General features: G+C 61.0%; 1 protein-coding gene across 1 annotated transcript in view; it reads left to right on the top strand.

Moving 5' to 3' along the window:
• Window positions 1-9,103, top strand: part of Mn1 (MN1 proto-oncogene, transcriptional regulator) — a 39,709-nt gene extending 30,606 nt beyond the window's left edge. Inside the window, exon 2 of the mRNA XM_027955866.2 lies at window positions 8,223-9,103. Coding sequence (XP_027811667.2) covers window positions 8,223-8,398 — 176 coding nt within the window. The 3' untranslated portion in view covers window positions 8,399-9,103. The remainder of the gene's footprint in view (window positions 1-8,222) is intronic.
• The last annotated feature ends 7,581 nt before the right edge of the window (window positions 9,104-16,684 follow it).

Raw genomic sequence — 16,684 nt, forward strand, 5'->3', positions numbered from 1 at the left:
AGAGGACTCGCTGATGTGATGCTTGGGTCACATGGTCACATGCTCTGTGTGGGGGGACATGGGACAGAGGTGGTGTCCCTGGTAGGGGTCACCAGCTGAGTGGGAACAGAACTGGGTGGCCTGGTTAGAACAGGGCTTTCTCCGGGGCTATTGAGTGGGTAGTGGCAGGGGCCCTGGCCTTCCTTGCTCAGAGAGGGAGAACCAGGGCCCTTGTGTGTTCCTAGCTCGGGTGTCCTGTGCCAAAGCCGGAGTGAATGGGGTTGGGCAAGGCTTTATAAATTCGGACAGATTCACAGTGCACTGCCCCTGCTCACGAGCCTGCTGTGGCTCCCTATTGCTCACAGGAACGAGGTCCGAACTCCTTCCATGACTGATCCACGTGAGCCTGCCAGCTTCCTCTTCTCCTATTTCCACCCCGGGGCCCGGGGCCGGCCTTTTAAGATTTTTTCTGAAGAAGTCACACTGGGCTTGAGGTGGCCTGTTGCTCTGTCCCTTGCCAACCTTTGCGCTCACCTGTCACCCCCAGCACACGTCTCAAGTTCTTCCTGGCTCCCCGACCCCGGCCCCAGCCCTGGGTGTCACGTGGGCACTTGCCGTCCCACCGGGCTCCTAGCAGGAGAGGGGACCAAACCCACTTCTCAGATGAGGAAATGGGGACGTGGGGAGCCCAAGGGGCCGATCCGGGTGGCACAGCGTGGCAGTGCCCGGTGCAGGTGGTTTCAGACCCAGGCCTCCGTCTCTGAAGCGCGTGACGGTCCCACGGCTGTCCCCCGTGCAGAGCCCTCCTGGGGACCCAGCAGGGCTGTGGGGACTGAGGTGGGTGAGCAGGCCCGTGTCCTCCCTGCCCACCCCGCTGAGCGGCGTCCCAGAGCCCCCGCTGCCCCCGATGGGGAATGAGTCCCTGAAGCCCCCAGAACAGCCACCCCAGCCCCAGGCCCGGGAGAGCTGCTCAGTGACAGCAGGCTTGGGGGACCCGGCTCCCTGCCTCGGCCCGCAGAGCCCAGGGCTGTTTCTGAGCGCAGTCTGGTGGCTCGGGGAGCCGTCTGCTGAACGGCTCACGCGCTCCGCATCCGGGGGACCTGGGGAGGCCTCCCCGGTGCTGAGTTGCTCCAGGTTACATGCTCAGAGAGGTACAGCGTCCTGCGTAATGCGGCTCAGCACTGTGTCTAACAGCGTAGGGGCGACTTGGGTGTGATAGGGTGTGGGAAGTCGCTGGGCTGCCCATGGGGTCTCAGATAGAATGATTCTGGTGACCCTGGGTGGCAGCTACCATTACTGCGTCATCCAGAGCCATGCTGAGGCTTGGCCTGCAGTGTCCCTGTGTCTTGTCCTGAGGCCGTGCGTCCCTCCGGGTCTGGATGAGGACCTGAGGCCTGGCCTTCCCCTCCCAGCCTGGGCGGCAGTGGCTCCCTGCTGGGCCGTCTCCTGTCGTGTTGGGAGGACCGGTGCGGGCAAGAGGGGCTGGCGCTCAGCTGCCCTGGGCCGTCACGTCTCGGTGCACACCGGCCATGAGTGGCCCTGGGGTACGCAGGCCTCATCTGTCACAGGTCACTGGCTGCATGGCTGGAAGCTCCGGGACCAGGAGGTCGCACGGAGGCCCCCGGGCCCCTGGAGGCCGCCAGCCCCTCTGTCCACTCCGCGGACCGTGGCCCTCTGCGTCCCCTCCTTCGGGGCTGGGGCAGGTCCCCAGCCCTCAGCCCCTGCTGTGTTCTGTCCGCCTTGGGCTCCGGGAGGCCAGCTCCGCTCTGCCCTTGATGCTGTCCCCCGCGGAGCCCTGGGCCAGCTCAGTCCAAGTGACAGCTGCCTGCAGCCCGGTCAACTCGGATCAGTCTCTGGGGCTCCCAGGCCTGCCCAGCGGCCAGCACCGGCTGCCACAGCCCAGGGCCCCTCCCAGCCAGCCTGCACTGGGGACAGAGGGCACCGGGGCCTGCTCTCCAGGAGCCCAGCCAGGCCTGCGCTGCACGGTGACAGTGGCTATGCACGCATCCCCAGCTGCTGGGTGACCCTGGTTCCTTCCCATCCCATCTGTGAGCCTTGGGCCCTTGTCCTAAAAGCAAGTCACTGTTGACCAGAGAGAGGGGGAGGCGGTCCCCTGGGACGGCTGGTCCCCAGGCTTGGCTCCGTGGGGCTGGGTGTGGCCGGAGGTTGTCACCTGCAGGAGAGTGCAGAGCCAGCAGGGGACCCAGATGCAGGGCTGGGCTGGAGGGAGGCTGTCCCCTGGGCCTGCCGTGGGTCTGCATGGCCCCTGTGAGATGCCCAGGTTGGGTGTCACTCAGGCTCCGGCCACTGTCCCTGGGTTCCTGATCCTCGGGCTGTGGGTGCTGGTTCCTCAGGGTCCCTCACTTTGGGAGGCTCCTGCCTACATCAGGGTAAAAATGCAGTGCGCCAAAGGAACAGGGGGTCACACAGACACCCACCCCTGGCATTTCAGAGAAGACCAAATAAGCCCAGAGAGGTGCTGTGACCTGCCCGAGATCACACAGCAAGTGGGAAACAGGATGTCCCTCATGGAAACAGTGAACAAAGGCTTCTCTGGTGGCTGCCACGTGCCAGGGAGCAGAGAGACAGTCCAGAGTCACATAGGCGTTTGTCCTAGGGGCCCCCCCACTGGACTCCGCTGGCCCTCAGTAGAGGGGCTGCCAGCCCTTTCTGCAGGTGGGGAAACTGAGGCTGGCAGGTCGATCTGCCTGGGACCGTGGAGCTGGTGGGCGGCAGGCCTGTCGGGTCCAGGGCGGGATCTGAACCCAGGCCTCTGAGCTCTAGACAGAGCTGGCCCCCAGCTGTCAAGTGTGGGCAGGGGCAGGCAGAGCCCAGCCGTGGGTCGTGGGATTGCTGTGTTCCTGCTTGTTTGGTGGCGTGGAGACCCCCGTCTGCCACCAGCCTCCGGATGGGATTTGCTTTTGATGCCCCCAGGGCACCTCCCGGCCCCATCCTGCAGCTCGGAGGGTCGGGGCCAGGGCAGAATGTGGACATGCCCCCTGGGGCCCTCCGTAGGGTCAGGGGTTCTGCAGAAGGACTCGTCTGGGTTTGGAGTGACTGCTGGGGACCCCACACCCACAGGGGCGGGGTCCTGGGGACTGGTCTCTCTGTGGGGCTGGGAGCCCCCGCCCAGCACCAGGGAGGGCCTGGGTTCCGCCCCCAGCACCTAAACAGAAGCCTGGTCTGGGACGAGCCCCTGAGGGCGGGAGCACTATTTCCTGAGCACCTACTATGTGCTGGCGCCGCATGACCCGGTGTCGCTGGGCCAGGAGCTGGGGGCCCTTGCCCATTTCACGGGGATAAAGCTGAGGCTCAGGGAGGGAAGCCCGAGGCCTACCTGCTGCAGAAGGCGCCAGGGACCAAGATCCAGACCCGGGTCACCTGACGCCGCAGACCCCAGGGGGCTCTCCGTCTTGGGTGGACTGTGGGGGCGGGGCCTGACTCAGACCTTGTCCTTGGGTCAGCAGCGTTTCCGGCCAGAACTAGGCAGAGCCAGGTCCCATGACGTCACAGGTGGGGGTAGGGCCACATGCCAGGGATGGGGCCACGAGTCAGGGGCGGGGCCATGTACCAGGGGCGGGGCCACTGCGAGGGGCGGGGCCTCGGGACCTGGCGGCAGGGGCATTGGAGAAGCGTAGCCTGGGGTGGCCGCCAGATGGGATGGCAGGAGTCGGCAGAGGGGAGGAGGGAGGTCATGCCAAGCCTGCGGCTTCACCCTGAGGGCAGTGGGGAGCCACGGAAGGTTCTAGCCTGAGAGAGGTGTCTGGTTGGCTTCCGGAGGCCCGCCCGGTTCACACAGGAGGACGGGGGCAGCGAGGGATCACGGAGGCCTGAGGGCTGGGGACAGGCGTGTGTGCAGCGGCCTTGGGGAGGCCCAGAGAGGAGCTGGCCCAGCCCTGTGGCCGCCATCTGGGGCCTTACTTCCAGACCCAGCAGCCAGCCACCAGCCGAGTGACACCTGTCACAGAAGTCCCCTCCCAGGTCCAAGTAAAGGGGAAACCAAACTCACCTGCGCTCTTGGGATCCGGGAGGAGACGAGGTGCCAGGGCCCCGCTGCTGCTGCAGAGTCTCGGTAACAATCCCGGGGACTCAGCCTGGCCCCAGCCCCCGCCGGCACAGAAAGTGCCCCAAGCGGCAGGGCCAGCCCTGGCCATCTCCAGAGCCAGGCTGCTGAGGGCTGGGGACTCGGGGCCCTGACCTTTATTATCTCATTTAGTTCTCCCCACAGCGGCCAGGGGGACCCTGATGTGGCCCCGGCTCACAGCTGGCCCAGGGCACTGGCCACTCTGTCCCCCTCCTCCACACCCTTGGCCGTCCCCCTGGTGGGCACAGGGACAGAAGGTGGCTGGGCCAGAAATTCCCTGCCCGAGGGTCCCAGGGTGGCAGGGTGGCTGTCCCCGGCCCCAGCTCCCGACTCCGGGTGCACGTCTTACCCAAACCGAGGCCGCTCTGCGGTGGATTTTCAGAGAAGGAAACCTGGGATCCCACCGTGGGGACCTGAAGAAGGGAGGGGACAGCCGAGTGTCCCCAGGTGGTGGCAGGTGCCCTCCCCTGCCCTCGGCCACCCTGGCCGCAGCTTGCGGCGCTTCACCTGGACCCGGCGCCTTCATCCCTCGGAGTGGGTGTCACCTCCCCCAACGCAGGTCCTGGAGCTGTGGTGACAGGCACAGAGGCCTCTGCTGCACACACACAGTGGCCCCTGTCACTTTTGACCCCCATGGGAGAAAAGGGGGACGCTGATTATTCCACAAGTACCTCTGGCACCTGCTGCCCGTTCTCTCCTCCCCTTGGTGAAGGTGACCGTCCCCACTGTGGGTCAAGATGTGCCCAAGATGACATCTGACCTGGGACTCATGGCGGGAGGGACAGTAAGGGCAGCCCACCTCCAGGCCTCTACCGTGGGCCCAGGGCACAGGTGGCCTGTCCTGGCTGATAGAGGTCCTGACAGCTGTCCTTGCTGGGCAGCCTGGCCCATCTGTCCCCACCCGCCAGAGGCCCCTAGGGCTGCACTGCCCGAGGGGGGAGGCCCCAGGGGTCCTGTGTAGAGGTCACGCGTCCCTGCCTCTGGGACCGACCCGCCCCGTCAGTGCCAGCTCTTTCTTTTATATTGACCCCAAGCTGTCCTGAGCTGGGCCCAGAATCGCCACCGCCGAGTGACAGATGAGCAAACTGGGGTCTGCGGACAGGAGCCGCTGGCCTGGGCGCATCGGGCCTCGAGGGGGGCGCCCACCTGCACCCAGCGCCTCAGTCTTCCAGTCTGTCAAGTGGGGATGAGGGCCACCCACGTCACCGCAGGGCGCTGGGCACTGCCCTGCCTCCCCTCTGCAGCCACAGTTGGCAGTGACCAAGTGGGACACGTGACAGTACCCGCCGGGTGCCTTGGTGTCTGCCAGCGCTGGTGCCACAGCCTGGGGCCATCCCCAGCCCCAGGGACTCAGCAGGGGACGGTTCTGTCTCTGGTGCTGGTGTGGGGGGATGGCTGCCTGTCATCCTGAGGCTTGGGGACCCAGGGCCTCTCCCCGACTGGGGCAGGCTGTGACTCGAAGGTCTTCTTTGGGACTGATTTATCCACTGCCCCAGGGGCCACCGTCCTAGGGCGTGTTGGGTCCCCGCTGGAGCGAGTCCCCGGAGGGTGGGTTTGGTCTTGCTGGGGTGTCCGGAGCTCACCGACGACCACGCGCTCCCTTGTGGACACCTGTGGACACCAGGCTGCCGTGGCGCTCCCTCCTTCTGGGCCCAGGCTGGGGGAGTCCCAGGCCCATGCTCTGTGGCATTGGGCCAGTGTTTCACCCTCTCTGGGCCCCAGCGCCGGGTCACCCAGCGCCACGAGAGTCCCTGGACTCCTCCTTCCCGATGCTGCTGGGGAAATTCCACCAAGGGTGGCGGGTGGGGACCTAGGTGGGGTCTTGTCACGCCTCAGTTTCCTGTCTGTAAAGTGGGTGTGAACTCAAAGAGTCCTCCAGGCACTCGGCTGCCCCCAGCAGATCTTGCAGCCTAGGAAATCCCACCAGGCCTCCTTCCCAGGAAGCGGGGTGCTGCAAAGACCCCTGGCCTCGTGGCCCTCCCAGACCCCAGTGACAGTTCCAGCCGCCCTACCTGGGGACTGCTATGTCTGCCAGACTGTTACAAGGCCCCAAGGGGGATGAGGTCATCGCCACTTGAGAGCGAGACAGCTGAGGACCAGAGAGGGACAGTGGTGGAGCCCTGTCACACAGCAGTGCCACTGTGACTTCATTGTGACCGTCTGGCACTGCCCCTTGGTCACCAGCTCCATGGGGAGGGCGAAGCCTGTGTCTGTCCTGTCTCTGCCTCGGTCCACAGGGCGGGCGCGCTGCCTGGCACACAGTAGTTCCTCAGTAAGGCCTCATTCATCTCGTGAGGGAGGGAAGGATCCTTCCTCCCCAGGCCTGGCCCCTCTCAGCACGCAGGTCCCAAAGCCTCCGGGGAGGGGCCTCAACCCAGTTAGTGAGTCACACCTGGCCTGGCCGTGGGTCTGTCCCTCTGGGAGGGTCCTCCCTGTAGGCCGAGGCCTCCTGCCTAATCCCAGTGGGCAGGCCGTGGCCTTCAGTGTCTGGGTGTCCCCTGCAGCCACCGCTGGGCCCCCACCCTCAATCCCCGCTTCTCCACGTCTCCCGAGGCAGACGGTCCGTTAGTCTGTAATCAAATGAAACTTCCTGTCCCTTCCTGGCTGCATGACCTTGGGCAGGCTAGGTGCCCTCTCTGAGAAAGAAGAATAATCCGAGTCCTGGTGACGCTGGTCACTGGTCACTGGACAACAGTAAATTCAAGGTCCCCCCAAACTCTGCTCCGTTCTTTCTCCACCTCATCCTCAGAACTCGCAGGTCTGTGTGCTCCTGGTCTGACTCACACTAAGGTGTGAATGGCCTCCAGATTCTGCCTTGAGCATGTCTAACAGATACATGGAGACCTGTGGTTTCTGGGGTCTGTGAGGCGGGAATCGGGATTTTCGGGGTACGCAGGATGAGTGGTCTTCCTCATCGCTGGTCTGTAAAGTCCCCTCGCCCAGCAGCCGGGGATGGTACTTGAATGCTGGTGGGAGTCCAGCCCTGGTTTCTGCTGCCTTGGGGGCTTCAGAGGCTGCCTTTGGGGGGGGAGGGAACAGGGATTGAACCCAAGGCCCTCGACCACGCAGCCCCAGCCCCAGCCCCAGCCCTGTTCTGTGTTTTATTTAGAGACAGGGTCTCCCTGAGCTGCTGAGGGCCTCACTGTTGCTGTCTCAGCCTCCTGAGTCACTGGGATGACAGGCGGGTGCCACTGCGCCCGGCTTACAGTCTGCCTTTCTGAGGAATGCCCTTCACGTTTCTGTGAACACCTGGTATACACTCAAAGAGGTCTGTGCACTTGGTGGACATTTCCATTTTCAGAGGAGGGGACTACACTCGAGTCCCTTTGTGGGGCTAGCACCCGAGTCTCTCAGCCTTTGGGTTGGAGCTGTGTGTCTCCTGGAAAGTGTCTGTGCCTTTCTGGGCTGCCCACTCCTCCTCTGTCAACTGGAGGACAGAAGGCTAAACCCAAAGAATGGAGGGTTGAAAGATAGGCAGGTGTCCCAGGAGGCTCCCCCATCTGTCCCACCCTGTCTCCAAGCTGTGGGGTGTGGGGGGGCACTGCCCAGCCAGGGATTGGGGGACTGTGGGCCTCTGCCTGCCCCTGGCTGTGCCCTCTGGGCACCCACAGGCCCCTTCCCATCCTGTCCACTCCCCTGAGGAGGTGCTGTGCATTTCCCCTGCGTGACCGGCGCAGGTCGGTCCTCTGGGTCTCAGTGTCTTCTCTATCAAGTGAGGTGACCTCCTTACTTCCCAGGGTTGGCCTGCAGTTGGTCCTGGCTTAAGAGGTTTCCAGCACCCATCAGGCCCTCGGCAAATGTCTGTCTGGAGGACCAGAGGACAGGCTGCTCTGGACTGGGACAAGCCCGGCCTCTGCCTGCGGGCGGGGTCCGGCGAACTCCTACGTGTCCTTCACCGCCCCCACTTAGACGCCCCTCCTCCAGGAAGCCCGCCCACCCCCTGTGTCGGTGGCTCTTGGGGACTCCCGGGTTTATCTTGCTGGATTCCACTTCCCAGGGGGGACATCGGGACCCAACGGCGGGGAGGAGCTGCGGCCTCCCAGCCACGACCTCTAGACCCCCAGACCATCTCTGCCCGGAGTCGAGGCCCAGGCGTGGCCTCTCTTCTCGACCTCCCTCCCACCACTAAACTGCCCTCTCCCTTCTTCTCCCTCCACAGCCCACGACGCCATCAGCAAGGCCTCGGCCCAGCCCGGCAGCCACTTGCAGTGCCTGTCCGTCCACTGCACAGACGACGTGGGGGACGCCAAGGCCCGCGCCTCCGTGCCCACCTGGCGGTCCCTGCACTCCGACATCTCCAACCGATTCGGGACATTCGTGGCCGCCCTCACTTGAGTCGCCGAGAGCCCCCTCCCCTCCCCCAACCTGTCCCCAGAAAGGGCCACTAGTGCTGAGGGATGGGTCTTGGTTTTTCTGGTCTAGGTTGGTACCTGCTTAGTGGCTTATGGACCCGAAAGGGTTAATTTAAAGGGGCAGGGGATAAAAAAAACCTCAAAAGTTTTCTTTTTCTTTTTTTTTTTCTTTTTAGAAACTGCCGCCTGTGTTACAGTGTGAACCCTGCCCATTTAGCCGACTTCTGTTTCCACCTTGGTTTTTCCTGTAGAGAGCTCCCCCTTTCTCTGTAACCCTGGCCGACCCTATTAGATGACCTCTTTTTTTTTTCTTTATTTTGTTCCCGAAGCTTCTATGTCCAAGTATTGTTATTTCGTAATAAGACAAGAGTTGCTTTCCTTTTTTAAAAAATTCTCTTTTATTTTCCTCCCTCCCCCCATCTCCCCCCCCTTTTGTTCACTGCTTATTAAAATGGAAATCCTGGAGAAGAGTACTTTTGGAATATTGCCGGGTGAAGGATTGTCATCGCAATATTATATATTGACACCCAACTGTCATCAGCCAGACAGGAGCCAAACAAGTCATACCCTTTAGGTATTCCGCCTGCAATTATGTTTTGTCTGTTCCCTAAGAAAATAGAGAGATTTTCCTTCCAACAGACACTTCTGGACCCCAGGCTCATCTTCGGTCTGGCTGTCCTGCTGGAAGCTGGCCCTCCCTGCCTGGATCTGAGGGTGCGTCCAGCTGCCCTGGGAAGGAGGCCCGCAGTGAGGTTTTTCTCTCCTTTTCTGGGCCTCTGCCTGTGGGGAGCCGGGCCTCTGCCTTAGGCATGGGCTAAGCAGCCTCTGGTCTTTCCCGGGGATTCCAGGCCCAGTGACCTCAGGTGCCCACGGGGAAGCCTTTGTTCTTTCCTGGCTGGGCATTTTCTGGGGACCCAGAGGACTGGGTGTGTCCCCTTCTCTGCTCCTGTTCCCCCCAGCCAGTCCTGGGAGGATGGGGCCCCTTGCTTGGAGTCCGGGTCCTTTCTCCGAGGGGTCTGCCAGCTGCCAGCCTGATCCGGGCCTTTTGTTCTTTAACCTTGGACTCCCTCCCCCCCTTTTGATTTGATTTCTAAAACTAGAGCCATGTCCCCGCGTCTCAGGAGGGAACTGCCTCTACTGGGGCAGACGGTGGCGGTCACTGGAGGCCCATGTTGGCAGGGACAGACGGACACCTTGGGGTGCTGCTGACCCTTGCGAAAGGCGTTTGGGACTCTGGGGGTGGGGGGGGCACACCGATTCCAGGGTGGGTCAGACGAGAAGTGAGGTGACATCGCTTCATTCAGATGGTGACGCTCACTTTTATTTCAGTTTTTCGTTGATGAATGGGTTTTTCTAAATTCTCCCTCCCAGGCCCCTGCCTGCGGGGTCCCCAGAGTTTACAGATCGAGTGTCCTTTAGCAAGTGGCCTGAGGCCCGGGCTCCCCGTACCACGCCCACATTGTTTATTTCAAAGAACTTTTCAGCCAAGGGAGAGAAGAGCCCAGGAAACCCTCTCTGTCCCCTGTCCCTCTTCCTCGTTCCCTGGCTGGCCCTTGTGGCTGGGGTCTGGGCCCTCTGACCAGGGGCAGCCCTGGCCACAGGGGCGGACAGAAGCAGGTGGCAGGCAGAGGGAAGGCTTGTTCCCCCCACGGGCTGCAGACGGGCCAGGTGCTGGGCCACACCACCTCGGTGCCCCTGGGGTCCGCTGCGCAGCTGTTGGAGAGCTTCGGATCCTGGTTTTAGACAGGAGCGGTTTCTCCCTGATGGCTTAAGGCCGGGGAGCAGAGTCTCCCGACCTGTGTCCTGGACTTGGCCACACCGGGCCGCCCGCACTGGCCATCAGCCTGTGGTCCTTGCCATTCTAGAAACTTCGGAAGCTTCCAACGTCCTCGCTCCCCACGGGCCCAGATCGGATCAGCTTTTCGAACAGCCTTAAGCAAAAGGATGTCATTTCCTGTCCTTTGGTTTTCACGGGAAGAATCAAAGCAAATGACGAAAACCCGACACACGGGACTCCCGGCGCCTGCACCCGGCGCGCGCTCTGCGGGAAGAAGAGGGAGCTGTTCCTATTGCACATGTAAAATAAGGAGACTCGACTCTGCTGTGTGTTAGGCAATCCTGTCGTCTTTTTTGACTCTTAAAAAGAAAAATTCATTTCTGAGATGCTTGGTTGGAAGACTGACAATAGCTCATGAATTGAGTGTTATTTTTTTCTTAATGTAAAGTGCGGTCTTCCGTATTCATGCAGATTGTATATACCTGTATATGTTTTCCTGAGCAGCTAAATAACAATAAATATGACGTTAATGGTGAGTGTGGAGCCTTTGTGGGCGGGGCTGTCTGTGGGCGGGGCTGCCTTTGTGGGCGGGGCTGTCTTTCTCCCCTCCCGCTTTCCGCTTTCCGCCGGATTCTTCAAATTCGCCTGGTGTGTGTGTGTGTGTGTGTGTGTGTGTGTGTGTGTGTGTGTGTGTGTGTTGATGTTGTTGCACGTTGGGTCACTTCAGGGTTGGTCCCCTTGGTCCCTGTTGACATTTGGAGCCTGATGATTCTTTTTCTTATTATTTTTTCTTTTTTTGGTACCAGCAAAAGAATCCAGGGTCACTTAACCTCTGAGCCCCACCCCCAGCCCTTTTTATTTTTTAATTTAGAGACAGGGTCTCGCTGAGGTGCTTAGGGCCTCACTTTTGCTGAAGCTGGCTCTGAACTCGAGATCCTCCTGCCTCAGCCTCCTGAGCCGCTGGGATGACCTGCGTGCCCCATGTGGCTGATGAGGTTTTTTTCTTGGCTGCCGGGGTGAGCATCGTCCTTGGCCTCTGCCCACCAGATCTCAGCAACACGCGTCTCCACTATTGGGACCACCTAAAATGTCTCCATGTGTCACACAGAGTCCCCTGGGGGTAGGATCACCTGGGTCTGGTATCTGACAGTGTGGGAGGGAGGGGGCCAGGGAAAGCCATTTGGTGGCTGTGCTGTGCCGTGTGACAGTCCCACTGCTGGGTTCCAGAACTCAGCTGGGTGACCTCCTGCAGGTCACGTGGCTCTCTGGCTCCCCCATGTCCCCATCTGTGAAACAGGTCCAGCTCATGGGGTGGTCACGGGACACAGTGTGTGTGGACATTGCAGACAGGAGAGGCTCCAGAAGCCCAGGCTGTCCCCTTGGGAGCACCTCAGAGGGCTCAGGTGGCTTCTGGGGCTGGGCTGTCCTGCCCTGGACACAGCCTCCCCTGCCAACGGCCAGGCTCCAGGACACATGGGACTGCGGTGTCCGTGCTCTTATTTCTAAAGCGTAGCTCAGGTTGGGCGGCAGCTCCGTGGGGGGCGCTGCCCAGCAGCTCAGGGCCCTGGTCCACCCCCAGAGGACCCGAGGCTCCCTGCAGGAGCGGGGATCGCCCATGCCCACCCTGCCGCCCACCTTACCTTCAGCTTGGCGCCCTTGGTCCCAGGCTCAAGGCCGTCACAGGACCTTCCCTGTCCTCCTCTTGAACATTCCAGGTGTTTCTCAAAGTGTGTTCCAGGGAACCCCATCAGCTGCCTGATTTGCGGCCTGAGTCACCTTGACCTCTGACCCCACATGATCCTCGCAGGTGCTGCTCCCTCCTCCCCAGCCCGGAAGCCCATTGGAGGGCTCCTGTAGGGCCCTGATGCCAGGGTGAGGCAGGAACACGGGCGGAGGTGACAGAGGCACATTGAGGCCTGCACAGCGGCTGTCCCTGGTGGGGGCTGGCAGCTCACATTCCTCCGTGACGCTCTGCCCTGGCCCCCCCCAGGGCCACGCAGTGCAGCAGGTGTCCCTGGGGTCCTGACACGGCTCCGAGCTGGTCGTTCGACTTGGGCCCTGGACTGTCCCTGGGGCCCCTGTGCTGACGGCTGGGCTGTCCCGCTCCCGGGGGCTCCTGGGAGGTGACTGGGTGCAGGCTCTGGCCTCGCAGGTGGCCACAGTGGAGTGGACCCTCGGGAGGTGGGAGCAGGTCCCTGCAGGGGTACTTCCTGTCCCCACCCCTTCTCTCTCTCTGCTTCCTGGCGGCCATGAGGGGACAGCTCTGCTCACCCGGCCCTCCCACCACGAGGTTCTGCCCTGGGACAGGCCCCTGCCACGTGCCCACGGAGCCCGCACCCCAACTGCGAGGCAGAGTCTCCTCCTTAGGGCGCTTTCCTCAGGTGTTCTGTCGCAGCAACCAGCGAGCTCATTAGTTTAATTACAGCCGGGCACGGTGGCCCACGCCTGCCATCCCAGCGGCTGGGGAGGCTGAGGCAGGAGGATCGCGAGTTCAAAGCAGCCTCAGCAAAAACAAGGCCCTAAGCAACTCAGTGAGACCCTGTCTCTAAATAAAATACAAAATAGGGCTGGGGGGCTGCTCAGTGGCCGAGGGCCCCTGAGTTCAATCCCTGGTACCCCCCTCCCCCCCCAAAAAAAAAAAAACCTCTGCAGGGAACGTGCCCAACACGGTACAGGACTCTGAGAGACTCACTTGAGAGGTCTGAGGAAGGCTTCCCCCGCAGGTCACGTCCGTGTAGGGTTTTGGGGGATGAAGAGGAGCTTGTTCTATTCAACCCAGCATAAAAATTGCCTGGAGGGGAGGCTGTGGGCATAGAGTTAAAGTCCATTAAGTGTCCATCCCTGCACTGTCCCCTCTGTCACCTCCAGCCCCCTGTGGCCCTTGAGTGCTTGAGATGCGGCTGCCCAAACTGCAAAATGTTTGTAAGTATGACGACCACACTGGCTTTCTAAGATTTAGTATGAAGAAATAAGAGGATAAAATATGCCACTAATTACAATTAAAATTCTGTATATTGAGTACATGTGGAAATAATGGCTTAGATACACCTTTAATATGTGAATACAAATAATTTTTAACCATATTTTCTTAATTTAAAAAAATTCAGGGCTGGGGTTGTGGCTCAGTGGTAGAGCACTCGCCTAGCCTGTGCGAGGCCCTGGGTTCGATCCTCAGCACCACATAAAAAGAAATAAATAAAATAAAGTTATAAAAAAAATTCAGTCTATTCGTTTTCTGTTGCTACTGTCTTAGTTTTCTGTTGTTGTAGCAAAATGCCTGAAGGTGGAAACTTGATAAAGTAAAAAGGTTTATTTAGTTCACAGCTTTGGAGGCCACACATCCAACATTGGGCAGCCCCGTCCAGTCAGTCTCTGGTGGAGCTTCATGGCTGTGTCACGGTGGATGGCATCCCATGGGAGGAAAGCCCACCAGAGGGGTCACACAGAGAGAGAAGGAAGCTGAACTCACGTTATAGCCCTGATCTCGTGGCGACTGACCCAGTCTCTGCAGAACTAACCCTTGAGAGGACCGTGACCCTTGTGACCTTGACTATTTCAAGGGCCAGCTACCTTTCTGCAGGTGCCCTGGAGAATCAAGCCTGTGGGTGAGTTTCAGAGGGGACAAAGCACAGTCCGGCTGCATTCCTGGGGGCAGCGTGGCCGAGGGCCCTTGTCTCCCGCTGGCTGGTGACCGGGGCTGCTGTCAGCTCTCAGAGGTCCTCCAAGTTCCCTTCCCCGTGGCCCAGGGGGCCCTACAGTGTGGCTTCCCTGAGGCTGCAGGGGCCTCTCAGCCCAGTCTGCTGAGACAGGCTCTCGTGTGACATAAGGCCACCCCGGGAGTGACACCCCCTCCCCGTGGGACAGGCAGCATGACCTCGCCACAGGAGCAATGCCGTCTCCCTGGGTTAGAAGCAGTCAGCCTTTCCATGCGCACTTACAGGGGGCCACACCTAGCCATGACTCACGGGGTCACTTAGGGTCTGTCACCACCACCCGGGACCCCCCCAGTCCTAACTCCGGTCCTATGCCTTCTCTTTCCATTACCCAGCGCCACACTAGCCATGCCTGAGTTGCGCCTGTGGGGCTCGTGGGCCGCTGATGGAGGAGGAAGGACAGCATGGGGATCGCTGGGTTCCCTTGGGCAGATCACCGCACCTCTCTGAACTTCAGTTCCTACCGACCTCTTGAAAGAACTAAAGAGCTCGTGTTTGCAGAGGGCTTCTTAGCCGAGTGCCCACGCCTTCGCAGATGCTCAGTAAACGGTCGTGTTAGGAATAGGACACATTGTCTTTCCTCCTGGAGAGGGCAGGCCACTTCATTGACCTCAAACTTGTCCCCGCGACCAGCAATTCATGAGCCCAAGGACAACACATCTCAGGCCTCGATCTCCTGGTTTGTGAAATAAAGAATTTTAACCCTGCTGTTGGCAGCCTTCAGAAGGAGGGGAGGGGGCTCAGAGGGGCTGGGGCCACCGACCATGAAAGAGGAAAGAAGGTCACCTAACAGGTGGCAGCCCCAATGTGCCCCAGTGCCTCATGGGGTGCCCCATCTGTCCCCAGAGAGGCAGGGGAGGTACACAGAAGATGCCCCGAATCTCTTTATTTTTAAAAAGATTAGACCTGTCATCCCAGTGACTTGGGAGGCTGAGGCAGGAGGCCAGCCTCAATAACTTAGCGAGGCCCTAAGCCACTCAGGGAGACCCTGTCTCTAAATAAAACACAAAAGAGGGCTGGGGGTGGGGCTCCGTGGTTGAGGGCCCCTGGTTCATTCCCTGGACCCCCTCAAAAAAGATTAGGCAAGGATCTCAAGGCCCGAGTGCAGGGGGGTCTTCCTGCTGACGAGGGGCCGTCGGGGCTGACTCTGCCGAGCAGCTATTTGTGCAGGAGGAGGAGCATCCTGGGGGGGGGGCCCTGGTTTTCCTGCGTCCCCTGCTCCTGGTGCAGGAGCCCTCCAGGTCTGGCCGGGTGGGTAGGGCTGGGGTCCGTGAGGGCTGCGGCCAGCCCAGCGTGCACTGTGGCTGTGGCCTTTGTCCCCCCATCGAGGGCCCCATGGAGACCCCACCCCCAGGAGCACATTCTTCTCAGCAGAGTCTGGAGCCCCCGCTGGGCACCCCAGCAGCCCCCTCCTCGCCTTTGTCCCAACCAGGGATCCTCAGAGCTTTGAGCCCCTCGAGGACAAAGGGCTCATTGAGGGGCCGGCCAGGCGGGGGAGGGGAGCTGCGGGGAGTGACGGACAGGAGCTGGCCAGGCGGTGGCCTCGGCCCTGGCCAGACCCTGCACACTCTGCCCGGCCGGACAGAGCCCTGCCTCTGGGAGCCGCAGCCGGCCTCTCTGTGGGACGGACGTGGCAGCAAGACAGGAGCGTGCTCCCTGGGCTGGCTGTGCTATCCGTGGCTGTTACGTTTGTGACCCACGGAGCTGGACGTCCTCGATGGAGAGGACACTGCCACTCTGTGCTGGACATCCCCACCCGGGGGACCAGCCATTTCCACCTCTGGAATCTTGGAGGACCTGAGAACGTGGGCAACGGGGACATCGACCCTGCGTCTGGAGGGACCCGCAGCAATGGCCACTCAGCGTGTGTTTACTGAGCATCTACTACATGCCGACACAGCGTCAAGCTGGGGCCCGCGGGGGACAGAGCAATGCCAGCTTAGGGAGCAGGGTTTATGCAGGGTCCGTGGCCAGGACTTGAACCCATTTCCCACTCAGCGTGTTCTATTAGACTCTTCTCCTCACATTGTGTTAACAGGGGTCTGGGGGGGGGATGGGATGGGCTTCAGGTTGTGACAGCCTTGCAGACGAGGGGACAGGCTGGGGGTGAAGTCACTTGCTGCCTGTGCCCACGGCTCAAGACCTCTGGGGTCCCAGGAGCCTGGCTCCCCTGGCTGGAGGAGGGTATGCCGGACGTTGGAAAGCTGGACGGCCCTGGGTTCAAGTCCTGCCGGACAACCTGACTTGGGCTTGCTGTCTTGGATTGGGCTTGCTGAGGCCTGGGAGGTGCTCACAGGGCTCAAACCCCAACGCAGGCAGCTTTTCTCTTGGGGGCTTGGGACAGGGTTTGGTGAGCCACTGTGCTCCTTAGGGTGGGGGACACAGGCAAAGCTAAAGGCCACCTGGGGCCCAGCCCCTCCCTAGAGCCTCTAATTTGGCCTTTGGAGGTGAGGATCCTGCACTCTGGCTGCAGGCTGCGACTGAGCCCTGAGTGGGATTCCTGGGATCCTGGCTGCCCTGTCCTGCGACCTCTGACCTCAGCAATGGCCAGGCGGGTGGGTGGCCAGTCCAGCTTCAGATGCAGGCGGGGACCAAGGGCTGGGGTCCAGGCTGTTCAAAGAGCCAGGGGAAAGTTAGGGATGCTTAGGGCCTCGCAGTTGCTGAGGCTGGCTTTGAACTTGAGATCCTCCTGCTTCGGCCTCCCGAGCCACGTGAAATCAGTGAAATAAGCCAGATGCAGAAAGGTAAGTACTCCACCTTCCCTCTCATGTGTAGAACC

This window comes from Marmota flaviventris, chromosome 1 (assembly GCF_047511675.1).
Source record: "Marmota flaviventris isolate mMarFla1 chromosome 1, mMarFla1.hap1, whole genome shotgun sequence".
NCBI lineage: Eukaryota > Metazoa > Chordata > Mammalia > Rodentia > Sciuridae > Marmota > Marmota flaviventris.